At 42.8% G+C, this 26,853-nt stretch overlaps 1 protein-coding gene across 3 annotated transcripts in view; it reads right to left on the bottom strand.

Moving 5' to 3' along the window:
- AFF1 (ALF transcription elongation factor 1) overlaps positions 1 to 26,853 on the bottom strand; it is a 106,625-nt gene that overhangs the window by 17,910 nt on the left and 61,862 nt on the right. For all 3 annotated transcript variants that reach the window (XM_069855359.1, XM_069855360.1, XM_069855361.1), the window contains exons 4-11: positions 15,088 to 15,132; positions 12,355 to 12,441; positions 11,566 to 11,602; positions 11,136 to 11,187; positions 6,607 to 6,661; positions 6,437 to 6,474; positions 5,245 to 5,401; positions 1,670 to 2,578 (exon numbers count right to left, since the gene is read on the bottom strand). In XM_069855359.1, the coding sequence (XP_069711460.1) occupies positions 1,670 to 2,578; positions 5,245 to 5,401; positions 6,437 to 6,474; positions 6,607 to 6,661; positions 11,136 to 11,187; positions 11,566 to 11,602; positions 12,355 to 12,441; positions 15,088 to 15,132 (1,380 nt within the window). The remainder of the gene's footprint in view (positions 1 to 1,669; positions 2,579 to 5,244; positions 5,402 to 6,436; positions 6,475 to 6,606; positions 6,662 to 11,135; positions 11,188 to 11,565; positions 11,603 to 12,354; positions 12,442 to 15,087; positions 15,133 to 26,853) is intronic.

Here is a 26,853-nt window from a genome sequence, read left to right as displayed (position 1 = left end):
TCCGCACAATCTAGCTCTGGTAGGGTGTTCAGGGCAAGGCTTCAGCACCTAGATCACGTCTTTAAACCATTTCTCAGGTTGAGCTCCACACTACTGCAAAAGATGACCTGATCTAGCTGGCTGCACTGAAGCCAAAGCCTCCGAGGACACTGATGCATGCTGACATGATACAGACAGCAAGGCTCTGAGGTAGGTTTCCCTGCCATCAGACACTGAGGAAGACATGCCTGACATCAAATAACTCCTCTCTTGGTTCTTTGAGACAACAGGACAGATTTACTGTCAGTCTGTTTGCCTTTCACTTGTTGCTCTGCAAGCAGTGGAGGACTGCTGGGGTCTCTCAGGTTTCTTCACCATTTCCCTGCTGTTCTCAAATTCTCCCCCACAACTATGGGGAATTCAGAAAATGACAAGACTAAACAAAACCCATGTAGGAACCACGGTTATTCACTCACAAATGCTAAGCCACCTGCTCTGTGAGGAGGACCAAAAAGATACAGGCACTGAACCACCCACAATGAATATGTACCGGCCTGCAGCCAGTTCTTCCTGCAGCTGAACCAGCTGGCTAGAAGTATATTTACAGTCCCCTTTGGGAGTTAGGTTTCAAAAAAACACTTGGGAGTAACTACCACCTCTGTTAAATAAATGGCTGTCTTGTAATTCAAGGTAAAACAATTACAGCTGTGGAACTTCACAAAGGGGTCCCTGGAAAGCCCCTTACTGGACACACTAGCATCGCTGCTAGCACCACAGCAACTCCAGGGAAAATAAAAAATGTTTTCTATGCATTTATCCAAGTGGAGAGATCCAAAGAAGGCTTTAGTGATGGGTTGTTACTATCAGTGAACCCGAGTTGGTTAAAACCTGCACTTATGGAAAAACAAAAGGTAGAGGGCTGCTGCCATCACCCCTAGTAGCAACAAGAGTTCACACTTGCAGAAGTCATTCCTCTTTGCATAAGCAAGAAATCATGACTGTTTCATAGAAATAAACAAGACTACACAGGAACAGACTACACAGATTGAGGCTGAATGGCTAAAGGCAGCAGAAGATGCATACATGGACAAAACGGAAAACCACAGACTAGGGTGGCCTGGGTCAGTTCTCCCCCTGGCCACCCCCACAAACTGCAGGTAAAGTGCTCTCACACAGCAGACATTAATTAGATAGCGTAGATGGCTACACAATCTGGGAAGTGCTTCACATACTGTGCTGATTTTAAAGGAGTTGTATGGGGAGGGGTCACCACAGCCCAACAAAGCTCTCTCCTTGGGTTGAAACTTGGAAAAACTCACAAATGCTACCAGGGTGTTGGCCAGCCATATACTGACACAGCCTGCTGTCAAAAGCTCCTCTGACAGAGGAGAGCTAGAATTTTGTTGTCTGAGAAAACTAGCATTTCAAGAAAACATAGCAAAAAAATGTTTTAGAACACCAAAGAATTTGTTAGCTTACAGAACATTTCACTTGCTCTGCGGGGGATTTACAGCCAACAAGGAACATCTGTGGACAGTTTTCATACACATTTCCTTTAGAAGCTGGCTAACACCTTTATAAAAGGAGCGTAAATGGGTCCACTCCCAGCCTGTGAAGCGGAAATGAACTCTTTGCATGGTTTTACCAAACACCACCTTGGTTCTTGTACAAACTCAACTTCACCCCTCACCTTCCTCTTTTGAAGGGACTTGGAAGGAGCATCCATGGATTTCCTCTCCAAGTCCTGCTTCCTTGCACCAGGGAGTTCCTTGGCCTCTGTTCTTTTCTGATGACTCTCTTTGCTGGGAGGCTGGGGGACTCTTGATAGGAGAGGGAGATCTATTTTTACAGTGAGGGACTGAGGGAAGGGGGAGTCCATCACTGGTGAGGGAAACTTCTCCCTGATATGGAGGGGAAGTTTCTCCTTGTGCAAATCCACTTTGGCCACAACAGCAGGCCTGTGACCACTAGTCCTGGTGTGCGTTGTGCCCTGGTCTTGAGGAAGGGGACTGAGAACGAGATTCTCCTGGGCACTGCCAAGCAAAACATTTCTCATGAGCTTGGGGTCCAAGCAGGTTTTTGCATTAGCCTGGTGGGAGCTCTTCTGCTTTCGGTTCTCAGAGGGCTCTTGCAGCTTCAGGTCTTTTCTGTCACTGGATTTTGGCTTCCCTTTCGTTTTGACTTTTGGCTTGTCTCTGGAACACTGGTCTCTGATGTCAAAAGGACCAGGGTCACTCTCCACCTTCAGGCCTCCCTTGGGCCCCTCATGCACCCGGGCCTTACCAGGCCCTTTGATACCCACAGTCTGCCTGGACAAGGGCTCTCCAGCATGCACAGGAGACTTCTGACAGCTGCGTTTGGTCGGAAGATGAGCGTCCTGAGGAGTACTGGTCACTTGGCCAGAGCTCTTGTGATGAGGCTCCCTTGGCTCAGCATGCTGGTGGAAGGAATAGCTGCTGACACCTTGCCCATGCTCCTTGTCCTTCTCATCTTCATCCCCATGGGCGATTTCGCTGAGACTCTCTGTTGGCACTGCTGGTGGATTCACCTTGGTTAGCCAGTTATCAAGCTGCCACTTATTAGAAGTTGGTGGGTCGGGCTGCAGACAAAAAGAGAAATGAAGGATGAAGACTGATGCCTTTATAGTCTACTTCCATCCTAACGCAGCTTACCAGAACCCAGACAAATCTCTCCTTGCTGTACGAAGACCTTGAAAGTGAAAGATCATGGGGCAGTGGGGATGCTCTAGCACGTGTGCATCAACACTTATTTCAGACACACAGATGTCTTTTTTGCACAGGATCAGTCAGATGCTCTGCACAGCACTCCTGGATCTCTGCAAGCCCTACCTGTCACTCTGTGAAAGACTAGTCTACAGGAAAGCTTCATCTTGGTTTGCCACTAATCAACATTGTTGCACAACTAGACGTTATATTAAAAAAAAAGCAGCAGTTAGAAAAATGGATTAAGTACTGCCCTCCCAACTCTTTCTGAAAGTTATTTGTGCACAGCACTGCTTTCAAAACAAACAAGAAGCTGTGCCAGCCACCACATCTCATTGAAATCTCACAGGTAGGCTGTCAGGCACCTGTGGTTTAACTAAAAGAAAACCAACCAAAAACATTTACCAAAAAAAATTGTATGGCTAACATGTCAAGTGCAGTCTCTTCCAAGTCCACTGCCTACACAACCCAAATGCTCACTTCCGTGTGGGGATCAAGCAAGAGAAACAACAACCAAGGTGCGAAGGCCTCTGGAGTCACAAATGGGTAACATAATGCAATTGCTTTCAAGCCCTGCCTAATCTAACAGCAGTCTGACAAATTATGAGGAAAGCAAACCCCACTACCTCTAAAACAGACAACAGAAGCTGCAGATCAGGGGCATGAGTCTCAGGGGCCCAATCTGAAAATAATGTATGCGTGTAAGCATCACTGATATGCGAACATCATTATCTGGACACCATCAGAGCACAGCTACACTCCCATTTTCACCAATTCTGATGAGTCACAACTCTCACTTTTGAAAAGAGCCGCAACTCTCCCCTGGGAATAGAAAGCCTAGTACATGACAGGTTTCCCACACTAATGATGAAACCCTTCTGCTGTGATTTACTTCTCTATCCAGACTCGAGTCACTGTAGAACCATGGGTAAATAAAACATGTCTTCAACTGCATTTGAGTGAGTCAGTCTAGAAACCAGGTTTAAAAAAGAGAGTTTAGGATTACCATGGGTTTGTAAGTAAAATTAAACTACTCATTCCATCATACTCTCCAAATTACACAAACCTGCTTTGTTCAATTAGAATTTTAACTTATCAGCTACAGAAGAACATTTTTATTTTGGTCAAACATTATAAAAACATGGCCAAAAGACTTTGGTTTATAATGTAGGTAACCATCAGGCAGTGGCATACTCTGATCCTTTTCTGGCTTATCTTGTTTGTACTGTACACCATTACATGGGTTTTCATTAGGTTTTCCAGACACAAAGGAGAGTAAGAAGCATTTTAAAGAAAGAAGGAACTATTGCTCATAGGTCTTAGATTCTGTGCTTTTGCATGTGAAGAACTGACTATAAAGAAAAGGACCATATGCACTGACTTGCTCCTTGAGCACTAAAGATGAACAGTTAGCTGAATAAAAAAGGATAAAATGGTCAATGGCAAATAGCTAGGATTTCATAAGAGTGAGAAGGATCTTACAATCCAGTATTTTCAGGACAAGCCAGGCAGAATTTGGCAAAAGAACAGAAGTAAAACACCTTTTTCCTTCCAAAGACGTCAACATTGCAGAGGGCAAAGTCTGTGACTGAACTGCAAGAGAGTAAAGCGTACTAGATGCAAGATGAAAAGATATGCCTTCCCAAGACCCGTTTTATGCACATACAATTCTCCCTGTACACATGCTTCTAAGATATAAGAAAGGAAAGATGGGGCTGGGGAGGATGGGAGAAAAATGACAAGGTTTCCGGGCTTTGTGAGAGTACTTCAAAACTGTCAGCAGATTGGTTTACACCAGCTGTGGTCCATAGGATATAACAACCTACTTTCCACTGGCCTGAGAAAGTTTTGCAAGCTGGAGGAACTATTTGAAACCATGGGATACAAGCACTTCTGCAACAGATTTTTAAAAAATGCATGGTCTCAATTATGAAACTTTAAGGCACCAACTTCTGTTTGTCTGCTTTTCCCAATAAAAGCCTCAGAAATGCCAGTGCAGCACTATCCAAGCCAAATTCAACAGGAGCAAGTCCGAGCACATTCCAGCCCTTCCTGCAGGGCTGATTCACTTCAGCTATGATCTGGGAGAGGCTGCATCTGTCACTTACACACAGGAGCTGCAGGGAGGCAGCAGCTCTTCTTAATGTACCAGGAAGCTGCTCTTGCCTCAAAGCAGCCCATAGTCTTGGCACCCAGAAAAGCTGCAGAGGCAGAGGTGGGCACCAAACACCCCAGGCAGGCCATGCTTCTCATCTGCACCTTGCTTGTGTCTCACTAGTGAAGGCACTAATTCCTCCAGGAGTGCCAGAGGAGAACGGGCAACATTTCAAGGATAGGCACACAAGTTGAATTACGCTATTACTAAGAGTTACCTAATTGACAAACTCTAGAATTGAAGAAAAGCCCAAGAAAAGTCTGACGATGCAGCAAAGATGTCAAGGGGACACCTGAACAATGAATATATTTCAGGCTTTCGGTCTTTCCCAGAGAGTTTGAGCCAATAGGCTGGATTTAGCAGCTTCTACGCTTTATTTGTATTTACCTCAGGTGCTGACGCTCTTGGAGGGTCATTTGCTTCACTGTCACTCGAGTTGCTCTCCGTCTCAGAGTCTGAAGAGCTGTCTGAGTCACTGATGCTCCCTGACTCCGGGCTGCTGGAATGTGCTGATGCCACAGTCTTGGGCTGGGACTGCAGGGCACTGCAAGGCCATCATGAGATAAAATTAGAAAGCAGCATGGGTGAAGGTTGCTTATTATTTTGACATGGCAGGATTCAAAAATAAAACTGAAACCCTGTGTTTTGGCATTGAGAGGAGAGAAGGCCAAAGGAATACACTGCCATACTCAAAAGATAAAGGAGCAGAATAAAAAAAGTCTGGAAATAATAAAACCTTCTATTTCAACCCAGTCAGATAAGCACATAAGCAGGATGTCACTGTTACCATATGAAGCTGCACTTAGCAAACCAAAATTTAAAAAACAACAAACTGCTAATTGCTCTTCTAAAAGCCCAACCCTCGAAAGAAAAATTTCCAATCAAGGCTAACAAAACATAAATATGCATTCCAGGATAGTTTCTCCGTTTAGTATCTCCTGCTTTAAGTTTTCACTTCTTCATCTGTGTTACTTGGTCAAGATGCTGAACCAATTTGTTAACAGTCTTTTCAAGCAGTGGCATATTTACACAAAACCTTTCCCCTACTCAAAACTGTTTTCCTCCAGCACTGACAGTGGGAGTGGACGGAACTGAGGGACAGTCATGACTTCTATGCACAGCTTCTTTTTGTTTTGAAATGGGCTTGCAAAATCAAGATGCATCAACAGATTTGCTTGATTTGGATGCAAGCTCGTTGCTGATCCAGACTGATACGATGAGAACACTATTTCAAGAGCTTGCAGAGATGCAGATCGTGCCAAGAAGTGGTGTGTCCTTCTGCAAGTCTGACTTTGTAGACTATTACCCTGTGCTTGAAGAATGTGAACAGTTGGGGAAATACAATTCTGGTTCATAGGCAAAATCTAGCATGCCTGGATTATAAATTTCTAATTGGAGCTTTCCATAAAACTCCACACAGCTAAAGCCAACTTTCAACAGCAGCTTCAGGCAGCAAGTAATCAAAGCCTGTATCTACAAGAGGAAACCAGGTACCCATACCCATATACTCCATATATAAAGTGTAGTTTTGTTTTCCTCCTTATTTGGTCTAGCTAGTAGTTTGGGAACAAAAGTGTACCTTGGAGGAGGAAGTGAAGAAGGTGGCTTTTCAACAACCTGTTTTGTTCACAAAAACAAAGAGGAGAGGGGGAGGAAAAGTTAGCTTAAGGAACTCGGAACAATGCAATGAGTCATGATGATTTAAAGGGATGTCTGTATGCCTAGTGTATAAAGTATCTAAAAACTGACTTGGTCGTCACCACTCTCTTCACTATCACTGAGCTGCAGGTCGTCCTGGAGAATTCTGAAAGACAACCAGAAGACAAATATCAGCCAAGGCAGACATATTTTCAAGCAGCAGACACTCAAAAAGACTGGTTTTGTGCTTGCCAAAACAAACCAACTCCCCACATCCTTTTTGAACACTTGGCATGCTTTATCTGCTAAACTCTGTCACCACCTGAATAAATGATAAAATGATAACAATCAACCTAGGTATTTTACTCTGCTTTGCAATCAATCTCAGGACATTTTGCAATGGAGGTCACTATCATTGGCTGCCAGCTACAGACAACAAAGATAAGCTTCTATGATGGGAATGCTCCTCAACGAAGGTTACCTATCACATTAACACAGCCAACAAAGGTTAACTAGCTAACACAGCAGGGCACGATGGAAGAGTCTAAACTCAGATTGCTAGAGCTGAGAGTAGGCTGCCTGCAAATATTTTCAAAAGCATAATTTAATCCTCTGCCTGCAGGTGGTAACTACTGCTTGCAACGTCAATGTATTACTGAGGTTTTCAAAAGGCTGAAGGAAGGATTTGTGGAAGGATCTGTTACCCCGCCTCTTTTGGCAATCATGCAGGCATCCCAGAAGGAGCTGGAACAGACAGACAAAACTTGCTGTTCAAAAGTACAGTGACTCAAATCTTGAAAGTAGCTGGAGACCAACTCCTCAACCCAGAGAATTAAACAAGTGTCATTCAAAAAATGGGACAAAAAGCTTGGGAACTAAGATGAGTATTTTAATGAATCAGGTAAAAAGATCTGTATATTTCAACCTTATTTTATACTAAGGGCTCTCTGTGAGAATTTTTTCTCATACTCAATTAAGAAAAATAAGTCTCCAGCCCCTCATGACAACACATTTTATATCAAGAAAACAAGCATGAAAGATTCCCAGTGAACCACATCACCTTGGGAAAGCAGGGACAGACTCAGTGTTCCTGGAGCTTGTTATGAAAAGGAAAACTACACAAACCTTCACACTCTTTCAAGCCTTCATAACACATTATGAAAAAAGCGAAAAAGTTCTATGCTTAGTGCGTCACCTCTAATGGCCCTGAGCAGTTAGGTTTTTATGATTCTGTGACAAGTAAGTAAGAACCTTGAATAAAAAAAAGCTATTTTTAAAAATGTAAACACCATCCACACTAACTAGACAAATTATTTTACGCTCATACCAAAGCAGATGACATGCACAGAGATACTTTCATTGGAAGAGGACCATGTTTACTGCCAAAGCTGGCCATGGTCTCACAGTGAACAGCAAGTCTACAAACCAGAACAGATGAAACTGCTCTTGTCCACAGAGCCAGACAGCATGAAGAAACCTCGAATGTTTTCTGTCTACCATTACAAAGTCAACCCCTCCTGCTGAGGTGACACCTCCTGTGCTGACCCCACAGACCCTGAATTCCTCTCGTTGATGCAGAAGAAACTCTCTTTGCCAGAAGGGCTCTGTCTGACTACACTCTCTACGTGCTTTCTTTGTTCAAGCATTTTGACTTGTCATTCCCCTATGATTATCCTTCCTCCATCTCCCAGCATCCACTACCTCATTTTCTCACACATCTTGGTGGAAATCACCTCTTGTCTCCTCTTTTAGAGTAAACACTGAAGGGAAGCGATGTAAGACACCACCTTGGAAAATGAAGCCCCTAAATTTCCTACAGAATGCAAACATCATGCAGCGTGCAGCAATGCTGTACATGCCAACTTTGCATGTGGGCTAGAGCCAAAGCTCATTGCCAGTTCATTGAGACACAAAAAGGAAAAAAGGAACTGCAACAACACATTCACTCTCCCCACTTCTGGGCAGCTTGGCCAAATGTCACTGGAATCTCAATTATTCTTTTTATTTCTTTTCCAGAACATTCAGGGAAGTAGTCCTTCAGAGGCGATAACAAGCAAACTACCAGGGATGATGGAATAGTTCTCAGAGGTTTTGGTTGGTTAATTTTGCTTTAAGAATTGTGGACTATAGATACATTTCCTTTACAGGAAAGAGGATAATGCAAGGAAACACCATCTAGATCTTTTAAATCTGATTTACTTGTTTGTAATGCTTTAATTAGCTCAGGACTTAACATACACCAAGTTTTCATTTGCAGGACCTGTTCATTTGCAGCTTATATACATACCGTCCATCTCCCTGTAAAGCTATTTAAAAAGAGCTCTTTTAGCAAGAGAAGCAGGACTAACATTAACATTGCTTGCCAAGCAACCTCACTGAAAGCACAGGCTGGCCTCTCTCTGCCAGCCAGGTTAAAGATGCATCACCAAGAATGAGCTTGGCATCTCCCCTTTTAAAAGAAGGACTACTTCAATTCCAGTGCAGCCAGGTGCTAGTTTTGGGGCTGTATTCAAGACTGAAAGCCATTTGGGAAATCCATGCATGGTCTGTAAAGCTGAATGCTTAATTTGGGCACACAGATGTACCAGGGTTTCAACTTCTAATTAACAAGCTTCACTTTGTAACACGACCTACTCTAGACAGCTGAATTTTCAGTCATTTGCACTTTGAACAGCAAAGAAAGCAAGCTCTGTTGTGCAAATGAAAACAAAAACAAAACAAGAAAAAGGAAGAGATGCATCAGTTCAAGGAAAAGATGTAGAGGAATTCCTTGGACAAATCTTATTTTTCACATAAACCTAAGCCACTCCAATTCTCCTGCTTCAACTGCCTTCATTGACTGTGGGTATGCACATTCTTGGTAGCTGAATGCTGGCCCTGAAACGCCAGCAAGGACACTAAGCAGAGAGGGTATGTTGGCTAAGGACAGACCTATGTACCATGCCAAATTTACAGCTCTGGACCTTCGGGCCAAGCAAGAAGTATTTTCAGATTCTTGGCTACAGTAGAAGTCTCTTTTCTCTCTACTGCCTAGAAAACTGATTCAAGTGCTAGAAGCCTTTCTATAAGCAGCTGAGAAAAGTTGAAATAAAGGTGATGGACGTAGGACAACTGAGGAGGAAAGTAGAGCCTGAAGTAGTTGAAACTAGAATTTCTAATAATGCAATGAAAATTTTCAGCATAGTTCAGGAGGACCAAGCAAGGGAAGAAGAAGGAGCAAAATAAGGAATGGAATGAGCGAGTAGTTAACTGCTCAGCAAGACACTATCCCACACTCCCAGACAGCAAGAGCTCCTCTGCATGACACTAGAGCAGTATGAAAAGCATTGTTTTACAGATCTTGGAGTTTGAATGCAAAATTCTACAATCTCAACCAAGATGCTGAGATCCTCTTACTTGTGACTAGCCCAGCTGGGGTTGTGTTTATTTTGTTTTCTGCTTTTTTTTTTTCCTCCCAATTAAATTGTTCATGATAGGAAAACAAGGGGAGTAAGCTTTGTGGTCTGTAGTTTGCAGCCTTCTGTACAGAACAACAAGTCATGGAGTAATGTGATCTTTATAAATCACATGAACATTTAACAAGCATTTAACAGTTTCCTAATAGCCTTGTACGCAGACCCCTTAGCCTTACAGACATGGAAAGATTTCTATTCGTTACCCTCAGGCTTAGAACCTACCAATGCCACCATCTGGCCAGGTTAATCCTGAAAGAAAAACATCAGCCCCCACAAAACAATTCAAGCAATTTCTTTAATTAACCTAGCTAACAGATAACCATTCACCTACAAGGATGGTACCAAGTTATTTTATCCACCAACTTAAAATTTTCTATTGGAGCAACTCGTTTATCAGTTGGCACTCTTTCCCAGCCTTGTAAAACATTCTTAGTGATTATGCATAAACATCTTATGCCAAGACTCAAATTCTAAGCAGCTTTCTTCCAAGAGAAAACACAACATGACAGGGAAAAGAATATATAAAGAAAAGTAGAAATATAAAAATACTATTTAGCAAAGCTATAGAAATTTCATCTTCCCTCCACTTTGCAACTAGCTAACACCACTAGAAATAAACTGAAGGTTTTAGAGTGCTTACATGAAGGTTTTGATTGCTTGTTAGTTTTAAATAAAAACAAAATTAAGACAACATTTTTCAGGAAGCTTTTCCTGGGGCAATTGCAGAAAGTTGTACCATATAATTGCTTTAAAATTTCATCCCTCATTTTCAGTTTTCCTGGCTGTAGCTTTACAAGAACCACTTCAAAACAACACACAGAATAGATCAGATTCATTTTGTAGCCCTTATAACTTATGTTAGTTGAATGCATTATTAGTAGTTTGAATAGCACTAAGCATGACAAGAAGTTAAGTAGTCACAGAATAAAAGTGCAAAATCAACTTAAATCTGGTGCATTAATAGTTGGAGGTTTTTTTCTTCAGTTTTGTTTTGGTTTTAACATAGTATTTATGATCATGAAACAGGAATGTTTCTGTTGGTGAAAATTTCCTCCAATGACATTTTCTGAGAAAAATCAGACTGATAAAACCCTTCAGAATTATCAAGTAAACCAAATTTTAATTCATTCCACGTTCTTTTACATAACTGTACAGTAGAGATGGGAATTGAGTTTGGTTACTTACGATGTTCTTGGTTGAGAACTAGGTAATGTTTTTGAAGGTGCATCATACTGTTCTGTAAATCAAAAATGAATCAGTTTGTTTTATTTGCCTCACTTTTAGTGTATTTTACCCTATTGTCTCCGAGCATCAGATTAGAAAATCACTTTCTTCCGTGGCGTAATTGTTTGCCATTGAGATTATTCATCCCTCAAATGGCGTTCCTAACAAAATACTGTTTATTCTCTGCTGAACTGCTGTCTTAACTAATCTAGGTAATGAATGTACATAATCTCTTAAGTATTTTCTAAATCCAACACTGTTCAAAGCAGCAGAGGAAATTGCGCTCCTTAATCAATGTAAACATTTGATGTTCTCCTGAGGTGTAACACACAACACACAAAACTATCTGTCAATACATATAAAACAGTGTTTTCTTTGGAATTCTACTTACTCTGATTCTGTCCTACAGCTCCAATATGTTGTGATTCCTAGAAAGAAAGGACAAGGTGCAAATTGAGAATCACACAAATCAGCACTCTCTTCATAGCAGCATACTAATGATCTGTTTTCCACGTGTTACCTTGTACAACTTGTCAAAGTATGACTTTGAAGTGTCCACTATTCTAAGCTAGCCTGATGTAGCTCAACAAGGACAGAAGTGATAAGTGCTTGTGCCATCAAAAATGTCTTGCTAGCACACTAGTGGTATGTGCCTTTTGAAGAAACATTGAAAAAATATTATAAAAGTGGTCAAACACTTCTGTTTAACACAGTCAGCAAATATTTTTGTTGACAATAAAGATAAAATGGGATTTTGTGTGGCAGAGATGAGGTGCTTAAAATGTTTCTGAAAAGCAAACACATTTGAAGCCCACTATTATAATAAACATGTAAGTCATTGAAACGTTATTCATCCTTCCCCCCTCTGGCTTAAACATCTTACAACTCTAAAAACACAAAGCTTTCTTAAAGAATAAAAAAGAGGAAAGGTAATTATGCTACCACGTACTCCACTCAAAAACAATCACTTGGAAGTACAATCTAATCAAATTCTTAGTAAAACAATGTGTTGCAAGCAGATGTTATACAACTTGAGATTGCTTTTATCTATCTGACTGCTACTAATGTTAATCTATCCTAACAGCCTTTATCTATGACCAAATCAGATGAAAAAAAAAGCAAGAGCCCAAAAGCTCTCTTCTAATTTATCAAAAGCCCCAGCAAGAAGAGGATGTTTTACCTTGGTTGGGAATGGAAATTTGGAAGGCTCTGCTGTACTAGGCGTATGAATAGCTGTCAAGGGAGGTGGCCATGAGTGGGTCATTTCCTGGAAAGAGATTGAGAGAAGCAGCTTACAGTATTTTTGCTGATGCATACAGTTTATGTTTTACACTTAAGAGATTCATATGACTCTACCAAAAAAGACTGTGTTGATCTGACTGTAAACCCAAGAGACAGTACTGCAGCAAGAAGCACTCCTTTGAGCACAGCAGACTTGCTCCTTTTCTGCTAGCATATTTGCATTGCCCAAGTACCTCAGTGAAGCTTGAAGAGAGTTAAGTACTTACTGTGTTTGCAGGATTAGGCCTCACCCTTACAGCTATCACAGTTAATAAAGGGAAAAGTAAATAAAACCCATAAATGGGTAGTCCTGGGTTTTTTCAAAGTGCAGGACTTTCCGATTATGGAAGTTCTTACATCCCCTTACAGCAACAACACTCTGAAAAGCTTGTCATAACTCAAGGAGGTCAGCCAGAAAGCTCTGACAGCCAACTGTTCCCCAGGCTATTCTGCCTGAAACTATTCTGCTCTGGCCAATCAAGACATCTTTGACACAGCACAAGGTTTTGAACCAAAGAAAGAGACCCCCCCGATCGGCAATGCCTTTAGGAATCCTTCTGCCCTGTTCCCCTACCCTTATTCTCGCCCACCATCACTACCTGGTACCAGCTTCTTGGGCTTAGCCATAGTTCAGGTGAAAACAGAGCACAAACACCACAGCTATGGGATAGGACTTGGCAGGCGAGATCAGCCTCCAGCCTGCCTCTCCTGGTACCACAGCTGGACCCAGACAAGCGTGCTGAAGTCTTGTCTTGCACTGCAATGAGCACACATGAAAGGCCTAGAACAGACAAGGATCTTTGTCTTGAACACATGCTAAAACAATGGAGGTTAATCTAGACGATGCCTTTGGGGAAGCTGGAGACCAGAAATTCAGAACCACCCGTTTGAAACTGCACAAGACAGACTTTCCTTGGCTCCTGATCTTCAAGTCTGAAATCCTGAAAAGCATAATAGTCACTCCAGGAAATAAGTGAATTCACATGGTCTGCCAACCCCACTGCCTTTCCAGGAATAATTATCTCAGGATTTGCCCCCCAGCTCAACATCACCTCTGTGCTCAAGGTGTGTGCTCACCATCCCGACCCAGCATGGCTGTTCCCTGCCAAGTCTCCAAAGAAAGCAGCATGCAGAGTAACACAATACTGCCACTTTGCTCAGAAAGTTAAGAATTATGTTCCTGCTGAATGCATCTCATGATGAGCATGAACCACACGCAGTTTGCAGAGGGGCTTAGAAAAAAATTAATGAAGACCATGTCAGTGCAAAGTACATTTTTGTACTTCTGGCACAAAATAGACTGAAGCATGAAAATCTCTACTGTATCATAATTTACATGTACATTTTTTCATCAAGGCACAAGTATGTAAGTTCAGAAGTGTCCCTAGTTTCCTTATCTATTATGAATAACATGAAATGCAAAGATTTACAGGGAATGAAACCACATTGCAACCGTTGGTTCTGTAAGCAGGGATCACCGCAATCTGCAGGGGTTTCTGTGGAAGCAGCCTAACAACTAACCTGGGTAACTACTTGATCACACAGGTACCACCCTTTCCTTTTCCTTTCTCCCCTCCCACCATTCAGTTCATTGCTCACTTCACTCACTAGCTGTGCAATCTTTCAAGAGATGACAAACTCCACAATGTACTGCACTACACCTCTTCATGTATTTGTACACGCTCCCCTGTGGTTGCTACAAAAACAGTGTTATGAATTACTAGACAAGAAAAAAGGATGTATGGTGAAACATGAAAGGATGCAGTATTTCCAGGCAGAGTACTCTAGCTGCATGCAAAAACCAGCATGGAAAAATTAGTGAGCATCTGTGCACAACCATCTTTCAGCTGAAACACTGCCCCAAACACAGCTTCTTCAGATTAATAAAGGCATCAGGATTTTGCAGCCTGAAGCAATGATGAGGGAAGTGATCACAGAAATCAAACACCTGTGTTAAAACTTCAGGTCTCAGAACAGTATTTGCTATCAAGGAATTGTCTCCTCAGCATGACTGGCTTGCAGATTACAGTGCATTTTCACGCTGTGAACAGTGAATGGGTGACATGTGCTTAGATGCAGCTACTGGGTGTCTGTGCATTACTCACAGAGCCAGCTCTGGCAAAAGGTTACAGAGGCAGTTTTGCATCAGAGCTGGCTTAGCTTTGCACAAATGGACTAGAATTACAGTAAGGGAGAAGCAGTTCAGCAGCACTGCCAGGCTGGGGTGGGAAGGACACAAATGCATGCTCCCATTCAGGGCCATGCTGTTGGAGCTAGTAGCACAGACAGGAGCCAGCACGCCCAGCACCTTTGCAGGAAGTGTGCTCAGTAAGGGCAACACTTTGACTTACAAAGGAACAGCTCTGGCCGCTTTGGATGACTTGTCAGTCTTGCTCTTGGACTGCATCAGGCTGTATTACACTTACATACTGATAGAAAGACTAGTCTTAACAACTCCAACTGCATCAGAGGGCTAACTTATCTTTACTTCTCCACAGTGTACCCCAAAACACACCTTTAGCAGTTGGAACATTTGCCAACAGAAGCAGAGCGATATATTTTTCGTCACACGCTATTTTAATGCATACAAAATATAAGCAAACACAGAGATCTATTATTTAAGAGCACCTACCTTCAAAATTTCTTCAATGGAGTGGATATCACTGGAGAAGGTTTGCTACAGGAAAAAAAGAAAGAAGCAGCATGAATTTGGTTTGTTTTTACCAACTGACATGAGATAAATAGATGCAGTCACCAAACATTTGTTTACCAATGGTTCTATAAATTTAATGGAATTCCACTGATAATAAAATGCTAGAAAGAAATAAAAGACCCATCAGAAGGTCATTTAATAGTGCACACGTACAAAGCCTGTTGTTTTCAAATCTTTAGTGGAAGATACATTCTATGAAAGATGAGAAAGCAGGGAAGTGAAACAAAGCTCATTAAATAACAGTGCTTGTTCAGCTAATGGGAGTCTTCTTGTTTCATGACTTGTGTTCTTCTATGCACCCATGTGCACTCAGCAGAATAAGAAGCCAGTATAAAGCCCTAAATTTAGAGAAGGCAAAACAGAGGTGGTTTAAAGTGGAGGAACCACGTACCAGGTCCTTGAATGCCAGTTGGACTCATGAGAACATCAACTGCCATTAAAAAAACAGAAAAGCAATACAATTCTAACTTGTATAGTTCAGAATAAAACCTTGACTGTATTGCCAGGTAGAAGTAACATGGTCACTTCTGGAAAAGTTTGCAGATGACCTTGATCTGGATTCAGGGACTTGCATCTGTACATCCCACACTCGTTTCTCTGGAGACCAGGCAGTGTCCACCACATGCCTGCCTGACAGGGACCAGGGCTCCCCAACACAAGTGTGCTGAGGACCTCCAAAGGGTGGTGTCCTGGTGGTGCCCTTGCACTCCACCAACACCAGCTGAAGAGGACAAGGAAATGCCCATGGCAGCACCTGCAGCTGCCTTCAACCAGGCACAACAAAGCTCCAATCACTGAACATTTCAGTACTTATTCGATCCTGAGCTGAAAAAGACTCCAGGCTTGAGGCAATGTAATTTCAGGCATCTACACAAACATAAGAAGCCCAAGAAGTTACACAAGGAACTAGTCTGCCTTTACTACAACAGGCTTGCAAAAATGCACAGATGCACATACCCACAAAAGAAGAGAAGGAGCTCTTAATTTAGAAAATAATTTAAAATCTGCACAGACATTCAATTCAAGCTGCACAGCAACTTTGTGATGAAACTCTCAGAAATCCTCCAAGTCCTCACTTTAGAAGCAATTCCAATAAAATGCACAATTTTATCAGCACAAAGTTCTGCACATGCCCCAAGCCTTGCACAACCTAACACTTCTTTTAGACACTAAAAAGAAATGAACAAGAGAACTGATATAATAAGAATCACACAAAACCAGACTAAACAGCTTGAGGAATCATTTGGTACACAAATGAAATGCCTCCCTGGCCATGATAATATTGTGGACCAGACACTCAACCATCAACCAGAAGTGCAGCACTGCTCCAGCCAGGGAATGACACAGGGAAGGGACAGCATCAGCCCTACCAGCAGAAGATAGGGTTGAAGAGCTAAGGTTGATTCTTTTTTTAAAAGGTATTGAATGAAAAATTACAGCACACAGTTTTATTCCACCTGCTAAATGGAACTGAAGGACCATACGGCTCTCGTGCATGGAAGTGCAGGGCTGAAGCTTTGTCCATGGCTTTTAAATTGCTTGCCTGCTCACCAGGCTGTGGCAGAAGTTTCAAGCATGCTGTCAAAAAAAAAAAAAAAAAAAAGCTTCTCCAAGAAAGAGTTGGCCATGCATTATTTCAGAAGTCACCAAGTAGCACTGCTGAGATGTGTGGGCTCAAACAAGGCCAGTGGCATTAACAGTATATAGACTGTGCAAAGCTGATGACAGGAGGTATGGAATCAGATATTAACTGGAACAGATATGGGCTGCCTTTCAGGCAAGCAATAAGGTGTTGCAGATCTTTCTGTTCCTTCTCATCTGAGTAATTTCCACCTGACTGCTTTTTTCTGCTAATTTGCATCTCTGCTGTCACAGCCCATTTAGAGCTGCTCCTCTGACATCCTGCACACAAACATGCCCCATGGTTCACAGTCTCCTCCATCTCAAGTGAAACTGTTGCCTGTAGATACCTAGGCAGCACAGCTGAATAACAGCTACAGCATGCATGCATTTCATATGCTGACTGGTATCTCCTCCTAGTCAAAACAGATTTGCAATGCATGCGTGTAGCTCAAGTATGCCAGCTTTTGCTCTTTGCCTGATTTTAGACTAAATCTTTAGTACTGAAAAAACCCAAGCAAGCAATGCAGCAAGGATGAGAAAAGTAAATTATTACTTCCATGCCCCTTCAATGTGTTGTCAATTTTCCTGGATTCCTATTGAGAGCTTTGCCACTGCAACTACCAGCAGAGTTGACCCATTCAAGCTAAAAAAAAAGTTCATATGTACAGCTGTTTCTCATTTAATATTACATTAAAACGTGAATCATAGAATCATAGAATAGTTTGGGTTGGAAAGGACCTTAAAAATCATCTAGTTCCAGCCACCTTGTGATGGGCAGGGACACCTCCCACTAAACCAGGCTGAACAATTTAGTTTTAAATTTATTTTTTCATGTCAATGGCACATGCTTTTTCCCCTTGAATGCAATGGAGATCAGGAAACTGCATATGCATGAAGGGTTAGTTTGAAAACAACAGACTGGACAAAAACCTACCATCCTCTCATCAATTCACTCACATGTGCTTAACTAGTTCAGAGCAGGAGGAGATCTGGCATATTACGTGGACTCCTATTCGCAAACAAGTCACTCTAGGGACAGCATGCTGACTTACTCTTCACAGCAACTTTCCACCTGCATTCCTGTGTAGTTAAAAATCTGCCCTCTCCATACAACACATAGATACACAAATAGAGAGCACATTTCCAAAATGACCCAGCCAACAAAAGAAACAATATGTATTTTAACCAATACTCTACTAGTCTAAATTGTGGATGCAATGATGTTCTGCTGTATATCGGAAAAAGGCTGCCAGAATTTGTAGCTCAAATTACCTTATTGGTCAAAGCAACCACATGAACACACAAATTTGCATGCTATCTTGAAGAAAACCGGACACCAAGCAGATTCTCTGCCAAAGATATTTAAATGTTCCACACCACAAAACAGATTAAATGCATTATACAAAGAAAGTTCCAATGATATGAAAACTGGCTTACTCTATCCACCTTTTCTTCGAGGACGTGGTGACAAAGCTGCTTTCACAGAAAGCTAAAGCAACAATTCCTAGTTGTCCATTCAAGAGAGCATTTATGGGAACAAATATGAAGACTGTGTGAATACATTTGTGATTAAAATAATTTTAAGTCAGTCAGAAACCACGCTGTGAGCAAGCCATCAGCATGGGTGGTCATTAAGCATGTTGTCACAAGATGTTTATATTTTGCTGCAGATACAATGCACTTGTTCAATAGATCTCTCTCATTCACACACTTAACTGACTCCCAGATGTGTCTGATGAATGGAGAATCCTTTCTTAAGAGGGCAAACAAAGTTTTTCCAAGTTTACCAGCTGAAGGTTTATCTTGCAGATAGACAGGTTCCCTATCAATCCTTCCAATAGTATCCACCCAATTAAACAAAATTTTCTTACCATGAATAACAAAATAACAATTGTTAAGACATGCTAAAAAAAAAGTGGGGGTGGGAAGGAACAGAAATGCAAACCAATACTAATTAGACAGCAATGCTAACAACATTGTCATGCCTGTGAGCTTTACATTTTGATTCATCTTTGAAGATCTCAGCCAGCATTAAGTATGAACCTTACAGCAAAAAGTATCTGCTTTAGGAGTAAAGAATCTCATAGAAGGCACAAACGAAGTGCTATAGAGTAATTCCATCTAAAACAGTAGCCTTGAGGCAAAAAAATCAGTCCCACAAGTCTTTAGGGCATAGGAGAAAGACATCTGCCAGCAGAGGCAGAGAAAGCAGGATTCTGGTTATGAGCTGTTTGCTCAAAGCAAAAATAAAGTTGAAGCTGAGAGGTTTGACAGCACAGAGAAAGCAATGCAGCCAGCCCTTGGTGACTGCCAGGACAAGCAACTACACAGTCCCTGGCCACATACACCCCTCTGCCACTCTTCCCTGGCCACATATACCCCTCTGCCACTCTTCCCTTCCCCTGGCACTGGCTTGAGCCTACAACTGAGACAGTCCAGGACTTAACCTGGCAGACAATCATTCACCTTCCATTGATTCAGCTACTTTGGCCACCTGGCCAGAGGAACAGAAGAATACCAGAAGTAGTACAGCTGAGAGGGTAGTAGAGAGCATTCCCAGATGCTCAGTACACCTGGAGGGAGCAAAGGTCTTAAATTTACACAGCTTCCAATGTTTAATAAACCTTTGGGGATCCAGAACCAAACACCTACAGTCAAAACTATCTCTGGAAGCACACAGTTCACTGCTTAACACTGCTCCTACTGTGTTGAAAATCCCATGAAGTGCAGTAGAAAAAGTGTTACAATTCTTTGCCTTTTACAAAACGGAAATGCCTCTTATGTTGCACCTGCTACTTGCAGAACTTGAAAAAAAGTAATTTTAAAAACTTTACAAAGTGGATAGTTTAGATTTTAAAAAAGACACAAAGTTCCCATGCAATCAATGTATGTTTTGCTATCAGCAAATTTCCTTTTCCCTAGAAAGCACACAAAGCACAACCCCAGGCTTTCTTGCTAAGGATGGGACACGTATGTCTCCTAGGGGGACTAAAGCCCTTGCTAAAAACCTAGCTAAGCTCATAAATCGAGCTTTAAACAAGACGTGAAGGGGGAGGGGGTTGAGCCCAGGCTAGACAGGAACAAGCCTGGATGTGGGGCACTGGTGATTGGGAGAGGGTGTGCTGCTGAGGACCACCAGTACCTCACCACACAGAAAGTGGGGGAGAACACACTTGGGGGTGCTAAGGGAGATACAGGCACTCTGGTGCTAGCTACTCCAGTTACCAGGCAATTGGGAATGAACTCTGTTCCCTCTAAGAGGGCTGAAGGCTCAGCAGCTCAGCTGAAGTGCATTTACACCAATGCACACAGCATGGGGAATAAGAAGGAAGAGCTGGAAGCTGTTGTAGGGCAAGGAGCCTATGATGTTGTTGCCATCACAGAAACGTGGTGGGACGACTCATATAACTGGAGTACAGCTATGGTGGGGTACAAACTCTTCAGGCAGGATAGGAAGGGTAGGAGAGGAGGCGGAGTAGCCCTCTTTGTAAGGGAGGACTTGGACACTGTTGAGATGGATTGTGGTGATGAGGAGATTGAGTGCCTGTGGGTTAAAATCAGAGGAGCCCACCAGAAGGTAGATTTTGTGATGGGAGTCTGTTACAGACCACCCAGCCAAGGAGAAGCAGCTGATGAGCTCTTCTATAAACAGCTGGGGTTAATCTCTAGATCAATGCCTCTCATTCTTGTAGGAGACTTCAATCTGCCTGATATCTGCTGGAAGTACAATAGAGCAGAAAGGAAGCAGTCTAGGAGGTTCCTGGAGTGCGTGGAAGACAACTTCCTTGCACAGCTGGTGAATGAACCAACAAGGGAAGGTGTCCTCCTGGACCTGCTGTTTGTGAACAGAGAAGGCCTTGTGGGGGATGTGGCAGTAGGTGGACACCTAGGACAAAGCGATCATGAGATGATAGGGTTTTCTGTTCTAGGTGAAGTGAAGAGGGTGGTTAGCAGGACAGTAGCACTAAATTTCCAGACTTTGAACTCTTCAGAAGGCTGGTTGGCAAAGTCTCATGGGAGACAGTACTTAAGGGCAAGGGAGCCCATGAGGGCTGGGAGCTCTTCAAAAAGGAAATCCTAGCAGCTCAGGAGAAAGCCATCCCCATGTTCCGGAAAAAAAGCCAGCAGGGGAGAAAACCAGCTTGGTTGAACAGAGAGATCTTGAGTGATATTAAGAAGAAGAGAAATGTTTATGGGCTCTGGAAGACGGGACAGGCCTCTTGGGCGGACTACAGGAGGGAAATGAGATTGTGTAGAGAAAAAATCAGAAGGGCTAAGGCTCAACTAGAAATCAGATTGGCAAAGTCTGTGAAAGATAACAAAAAATCCTTCTATAAATATATAAATAATAAAAGGAGGACTAGGGAGACCATACAGTCCCTATTGGATGCAGAAGGAACAACAGTGACAGGGGATGAGGAAAAGGCTGAGGTACTTAATGCCTTCTTTGCCTCAGTCTTTAACTGTAAAGAAAGTTGTTCCATCTGTGTACAAACCCAGGAGCTAGAGGAGCAAAATGAGGCTCCCATGATCCAAGAGGAGGTGGTCAGAGCCTTGCTAGCCCGACTAGACACCTACAAGTCTATGGGGCCAGATGGGATTCATCCAAGGGTATTGAAGGAGCTGGCAGATGTGCTGGCCAAACCCCTTTCCATCATCTTCCAACAGCCCTGGAAGACTGGGGAAATTCCACTGGACTGGAGGCTGGCTGATGTTGTGCCCATCTACAAGAAGGGTCACAGGGAGGATCCAGGGAACTACAGGCTTGTCAGTCTGACCTCAGTGCCAGGGGAAGTCATGGAACAGGTGATCCTGAGTGCTATCATGAAGCACATGCAAGAGAACCAGGTGATCAGGCCCAGTCAACACAGGTTCACAAAAGGCAGGTCTTGCCAAACAAACCTGATCGCCTTCTATGACAAAGTGACTCGGCTGCTGGACGAGGGAAAGGCCATGGATGTGGTCTTCCTGGACTTCAGTAAAGCCTTTGACACAGTTTCTCACAGCATTCTGCTTCGGAAACTGTCAGCCTCTGGCCTGGGCAGGCACACACTCTCCTGGGTGGAAAACTGGTTGGATGGCCAGGCCCAGAGAGTGGTGGGAAATGGTGTGAAATCCAGCTGGAGGCCAGTGACAAGTGGGGTTCCCCAGGGCTCAGTGCTGGGTCCAGCCCTGTTCAATGTCTTTATCAATGACCTGGATGAAGGCATCAAGTGCACCCTTAGCAAGTCTGCAGATGACACTAAGCTAGGTGGAAGTGTCGATCTGCTGGAGGGTAGAGAAGCTCTGCAAAGGGATCTGGACAGGCTGGACCACTGGGCTGAGTCAAATGGCATGAGGTTTAACAAGGCCAAATGCCGGGTCCTGCACTTGGGGCACAACAACCCTATGCAGTGCTACAGACTAGGAGAAGTCTGTCTAGAAAGCTGCTTGGAGGAGAGGGACCTGAGGGTGTTGGTTGACAACTGACTGAATATGAGCCAGCAGTGTGCCCAGGTGGCCAAGAAGGCCAATGGCATCTTGGCTTGTATCAGAAACGGCGTGACCAGCAGGTCCAGGGAGGTTATCCTCCCTCTGTACTCGGCACTGGTGAGACCGCTCCTCAAATACTGTGTTCTGTTCTGGGCCCCTCACCACAAGAAGGATGTTGAGGCTCTGTAGTGAGTCCAGAGAAGAGCAACAAAGCTGGTGAAGGGGCTGGAGAACAGGCCTTATGAGGAGCGGCTGAGAGAGCTGGGGTTGTTTAGCCTGGAGAAGAGGAGGCTGAGGGGTGACCTCCTTGCTCTCTACAACTACCTGAAAGGAGGTTGTAGAGAGGAGGGTGCTGGCCTCTTCTCCCAAGTGACAGGGGACAGGACAAGAGGAAATGGCCTCAAGCTGCGCCAGGGGAGATTTAGGCTGGACATTAGGAAAAAATTCTTTACAGAAAGGGTCATTGGGCACTGGAACAGGCTGCCCAGGGAGGTGGTTGAGTCACCTTCCTGGGAGGTGTTTAAGGCACGGGTGGACGAGGTGCTGAGGGATATGCTTTAGTGTTTGATAGGAACGGTTGGACTCGATGATCCAGTGGGTCTCTTCCAACCTGGTTATTCTGTGATTCTGTGAACTGCCTGGGGGGAGGTTGTGGAGAGGAGGGTGCTGGCCTCTTCTCCCAGGTGACGGGGGACAGGGCAGGAGGGGGTTGCCTCGAGCTCCGCTGGGGGGATTTAGGCTGGACATTAGGAAAAAATTCTTCACAGAAAGGGTCATTGGGCACTGGAACAGGCTGCCCAGGGAAGTGGTTGAGTCACCTTCCCTGGAGGTGTTTAAGGCACGGGTGGACGAGGTGCTAAGGGGCATGGTTTAGTGTTTGATAGGAATGGTTGGACTCAATGATCCGGTGGGTCTCTTCCAACCTGGTTATTCTATGATTCTATGAAATAGGTCAGATTGTGTCATGATGCTCCATTTTCTAACCTAGTCCAAGACACTGTTTTTGCTTCAGTACTCTGAACTACAAATCCAGGTTTGTTATAATTGCTTGTAGCTAAGCAGATTTGAAATAAAAGAAAATGATGACTTAGTTTTGAAGTGTGGGACATACTGGTGAAACTTATTAACCTCAACAGCTCTCTGGGGCATAAAACCGCATTTTCAGTTCCAACCCACGAGTTTTATCAGCATCCACCCCTCCTAATATAAAGCAACTTGTTCAGATCTGGCATCACCAACCACTTCAGTGACCCTGATTTCACCTGCTGATGGAAAAAACAAACAGATATTGTCTGCTACCATCCCAATTTTCCCTGCCACAGGTTTTTTCCTGTGCAACTCTTGCACCAACATCACTGGGGGACAACTGAGAAGCAGAGATTTTTTTTAAGCTTTTAAGCCAGCTGGCTCCTCTTCACAGCACTGAGGGGTTGCAGAGCCCACAACACTGGGAACAGCAGGACTTCCCTGACAGCAGCTCAGAGCAGCAGCACCCTGGCTGTACGGCGAGCGGCTCTGGCAAGCAGCTCTGCTGAGCAGGCGGCAAAGCGGTCTGCAGGAAATTGCACAGCCAGCGCTGGGGACAGCAGAGGAGCTTCTCTACTGTATCCCTGCACCATCTGCAACATTGCAGGGATTCAGCAGCAACAACTGATTCAAAGGGCACCCGCTTAACCCAAACCACACATACGGGAAAGTAAAAAATCATTCAGATGTGTCATCCGTATTTGTAAGCGTCTGGTTTTGCAAGAACACACAAAGGGAAAACATCACTATCACAGCTGCTGCAGTAGAAGAGACTCCTACAAACCACAGGAGACCTGAAAAAACCACAGGGGAAACAGCAACACTGGTGAAAAGCAAACAAAAGCAGCAACATTGTGTCACATAAGAGGGTGGTGCAGGCGGTTAGTTAATACAAGACTGTACTCCCATTTCTTTCAGGAATTGTAGCGGTTGAGTGTTTGTTTCTTTCTAAAGTTCATTTTTAAAAAGCATTTTTAAAAGGAAAAATAAGGCATTTGAGCTAAAACTTGACTGGTATGCGTAGTCTTTGCTGTGGATAAAGTCAAGAACAAATCAGATAAAAGAATGTGAAAAGACTTCCAAACAAGCTGTATTTTAAGACTGTGACAATTCCTTCCCTGACTTCAGTGAGGGAATATTTGCATACATATAGGTTTTCCTTGGTGTTATTTTTGTATCAATCTCAAAACCATTTCATAAACTTACAAGAAAAAGGGACTTATATTAGCTAGTTGCGAAATCTTTGCTGACATCATCTGCTTAAAATCTCAAATTGTACAGAGCTAAACATGCCCTTAATAGAATATTGCCAGAGGTTTCATTACTACTGTAAAAATAACATACAAACATTATTTGGCAATAAAGTCCCTGTATCAGCAGCTCAAGCTGTTCTAGGAAATTCAGGAAGCTGCTGCGCGAGAACGACAAACCCACAAGAAGGGGAAGTGATTTTCTTAGCAGCTTGCCTAAGACAAGGATTAATTTTCAGAAGAGATTAAAAATTGCTGCAAGATACACCATTTTTATCACAGGAAAAGAAAGCTCACCTCATTTCAACAAAAACACAGGAACCACAACAAAAAAGACACAAGATGGTAGAAGAGAGAGAGACAAAAAAAAGGAAATTAAACACAAAGAAAAGTGACACAGAAAATCAGTTTTATAAAAGCCTTGTTATCAGACTGTGGAAAGTGAAGAAATTTGTTTCTATTGCAGCACTAATAAGGCACCGCACACGAGAGCAGTTGTTAAAAATACATGTTTGGGGATGCACTTGCTCAAGTTTTGTTCTAGCTTCAGGTAGTCAGATGGATGGGTTTGGTGACGAAGGATGAGCAGAAACAAGCCACACAGCCTGTGTCTCCCCTCTCGCCAACCTAGCTCTCGAACATAATGGAACAAGACTGGAATAGTCCCAGCAAATCAAAGCAAACCTAAAGCAGATCGCTTGCCATTGCCTACAGCTTTAAATTTCACTTCCATATTTCATGAAAAACAAAAACCATGCCAAGCTTTTTGCTTTACGCACAAGCACCACAGAAGTGTACAGAATGGCTCTGCCTCATCTTGCAAGGCAAAATCTTCAAAATTAAATTATAAATGCATTTGTTTTCACATTTGTATTTATGTTGCTTTCTTGGTCTGACACACAAGACTTCACTGCAGACTATAAATCCAATCCACCAGTCTCAAATTCCACGTGAGCCTTCTAAAATAATTTCCCTGGGTGCTATATCAGGTCCTCTGTGGGCACCAACATTTAACCAACAGTTTGCATGTAGCCAAGACCCCTGCAGGCGCTTAACACATTTGAGTACATGCTACACCACTAGGCACTCTCCTGCTTCTGCCCCAGCATCAACCCAGCAGCCTAGCTCACAAGAGAAGACCGCAGCTCTGGCCTGCCTCTGCCTTCCTTACATGTTTGAAAACAAATCAAACCACCTCCATAGAACTTCTACTCTTGCTTTCTTCAGCTGACACTGAATGATCCTGGCAAGTTAAGCATTTTACATCAAAATGCTCAGTAAACAATGGTTGTACTGTCATGTTTCTGCGTGGACACCTGGAGGAAATAAAACATTCTTTAAAGATTTTACACGCTTTTCTAACTCTGAGATGGATTATTTTGCTCAGTCTAAAAATAAATGCATGGGCCTCCTTCTTGTGTTCAAACAACATAAGAAAAAAATGGCTATTTTGTCTTTTGTTTGAAGAAGCAAACGGGTTTTTGTTCAGGGGGAGCAGACTATCATGTTTTAATAGAGGATTCTTTAAATATCTTGAGTTGCTGAAAGCAGTTTGTGCATCCTTGTTAGCCTTCCTCTAATAATAATATAGTTGAAATCCAAACAAACTAAGCACAAAAATTAGATGCAGCATCACACAAAAAGCCATGTAGACCAGAACTCCAGCCAAGACTAATTATTTCACTACATAAAGACCGTTGCACAAAAGCACCTCCCCATTGTAATTACCATCTGTATAGTACCTCAATAAACTAATTTCATCCTCTTGATCCTGCAAAACTTTCTTACCTACTGCCCCCTTAAAGTCTCCCCAGTAAATAATTTTGAATACTGCTTAATGTGAATCTACAAGTCTGTGTCTTCTTGTTACCTTCAGCACAAGCACAATGTGTCTTTCAATTTAAGTGTTGAAGATATGAAAAGCATTTGAGTATGAGCAGTAAGCCATGATTTCAGCTATTTTCTAATTTCCAATACCACTTTGCTGCAGTTTACTTATTAGATACATTTTTTTACAGTATTTTAAGTAGCCTGACTCCCAGCCTACTCCAGAAAAAAAGAGCTGCTCACTGCAGCTGATATAAAGCTGTACAAGAAGCAGAACTAAATAGAACTCATGTCACAGGAGATTTTTGTTGATAATATCTGTCAGATTAATAAGTAAAATAAGTCTATACTCTGCTGACATTACTATATTTACATATGAATTTTTTGCTCATATAAAATAGTCACAGGAAAGGGGCAGAGGGCAGAAGGAGAAATCACAGGTTCAACATTATTATTCTGGGGGCTGGAGGAGAAAACAGCTCAGACC

This window comes from Phaenicophaeus curvirostris, chromosome 4, assembly GCF_032191515.1.
Source record: "Phaenicophaeus curvirostris isolate KB17595 chromosome 4, BPBGC_Pcur_1.0, whole genome shotgun sequence".
In the NCBI taxonomy this organism is placed as follows: domain Eukaryota; kingdom Metazoa; phylum Chordata; class Aves; order Cuculiformes; family Cuculidae; genus Phaenicophaeus; species Phaenicophaeus curvirostris.
This window is presented reverse-complemented; position numbering and strand designations above follow the sequence as displayed.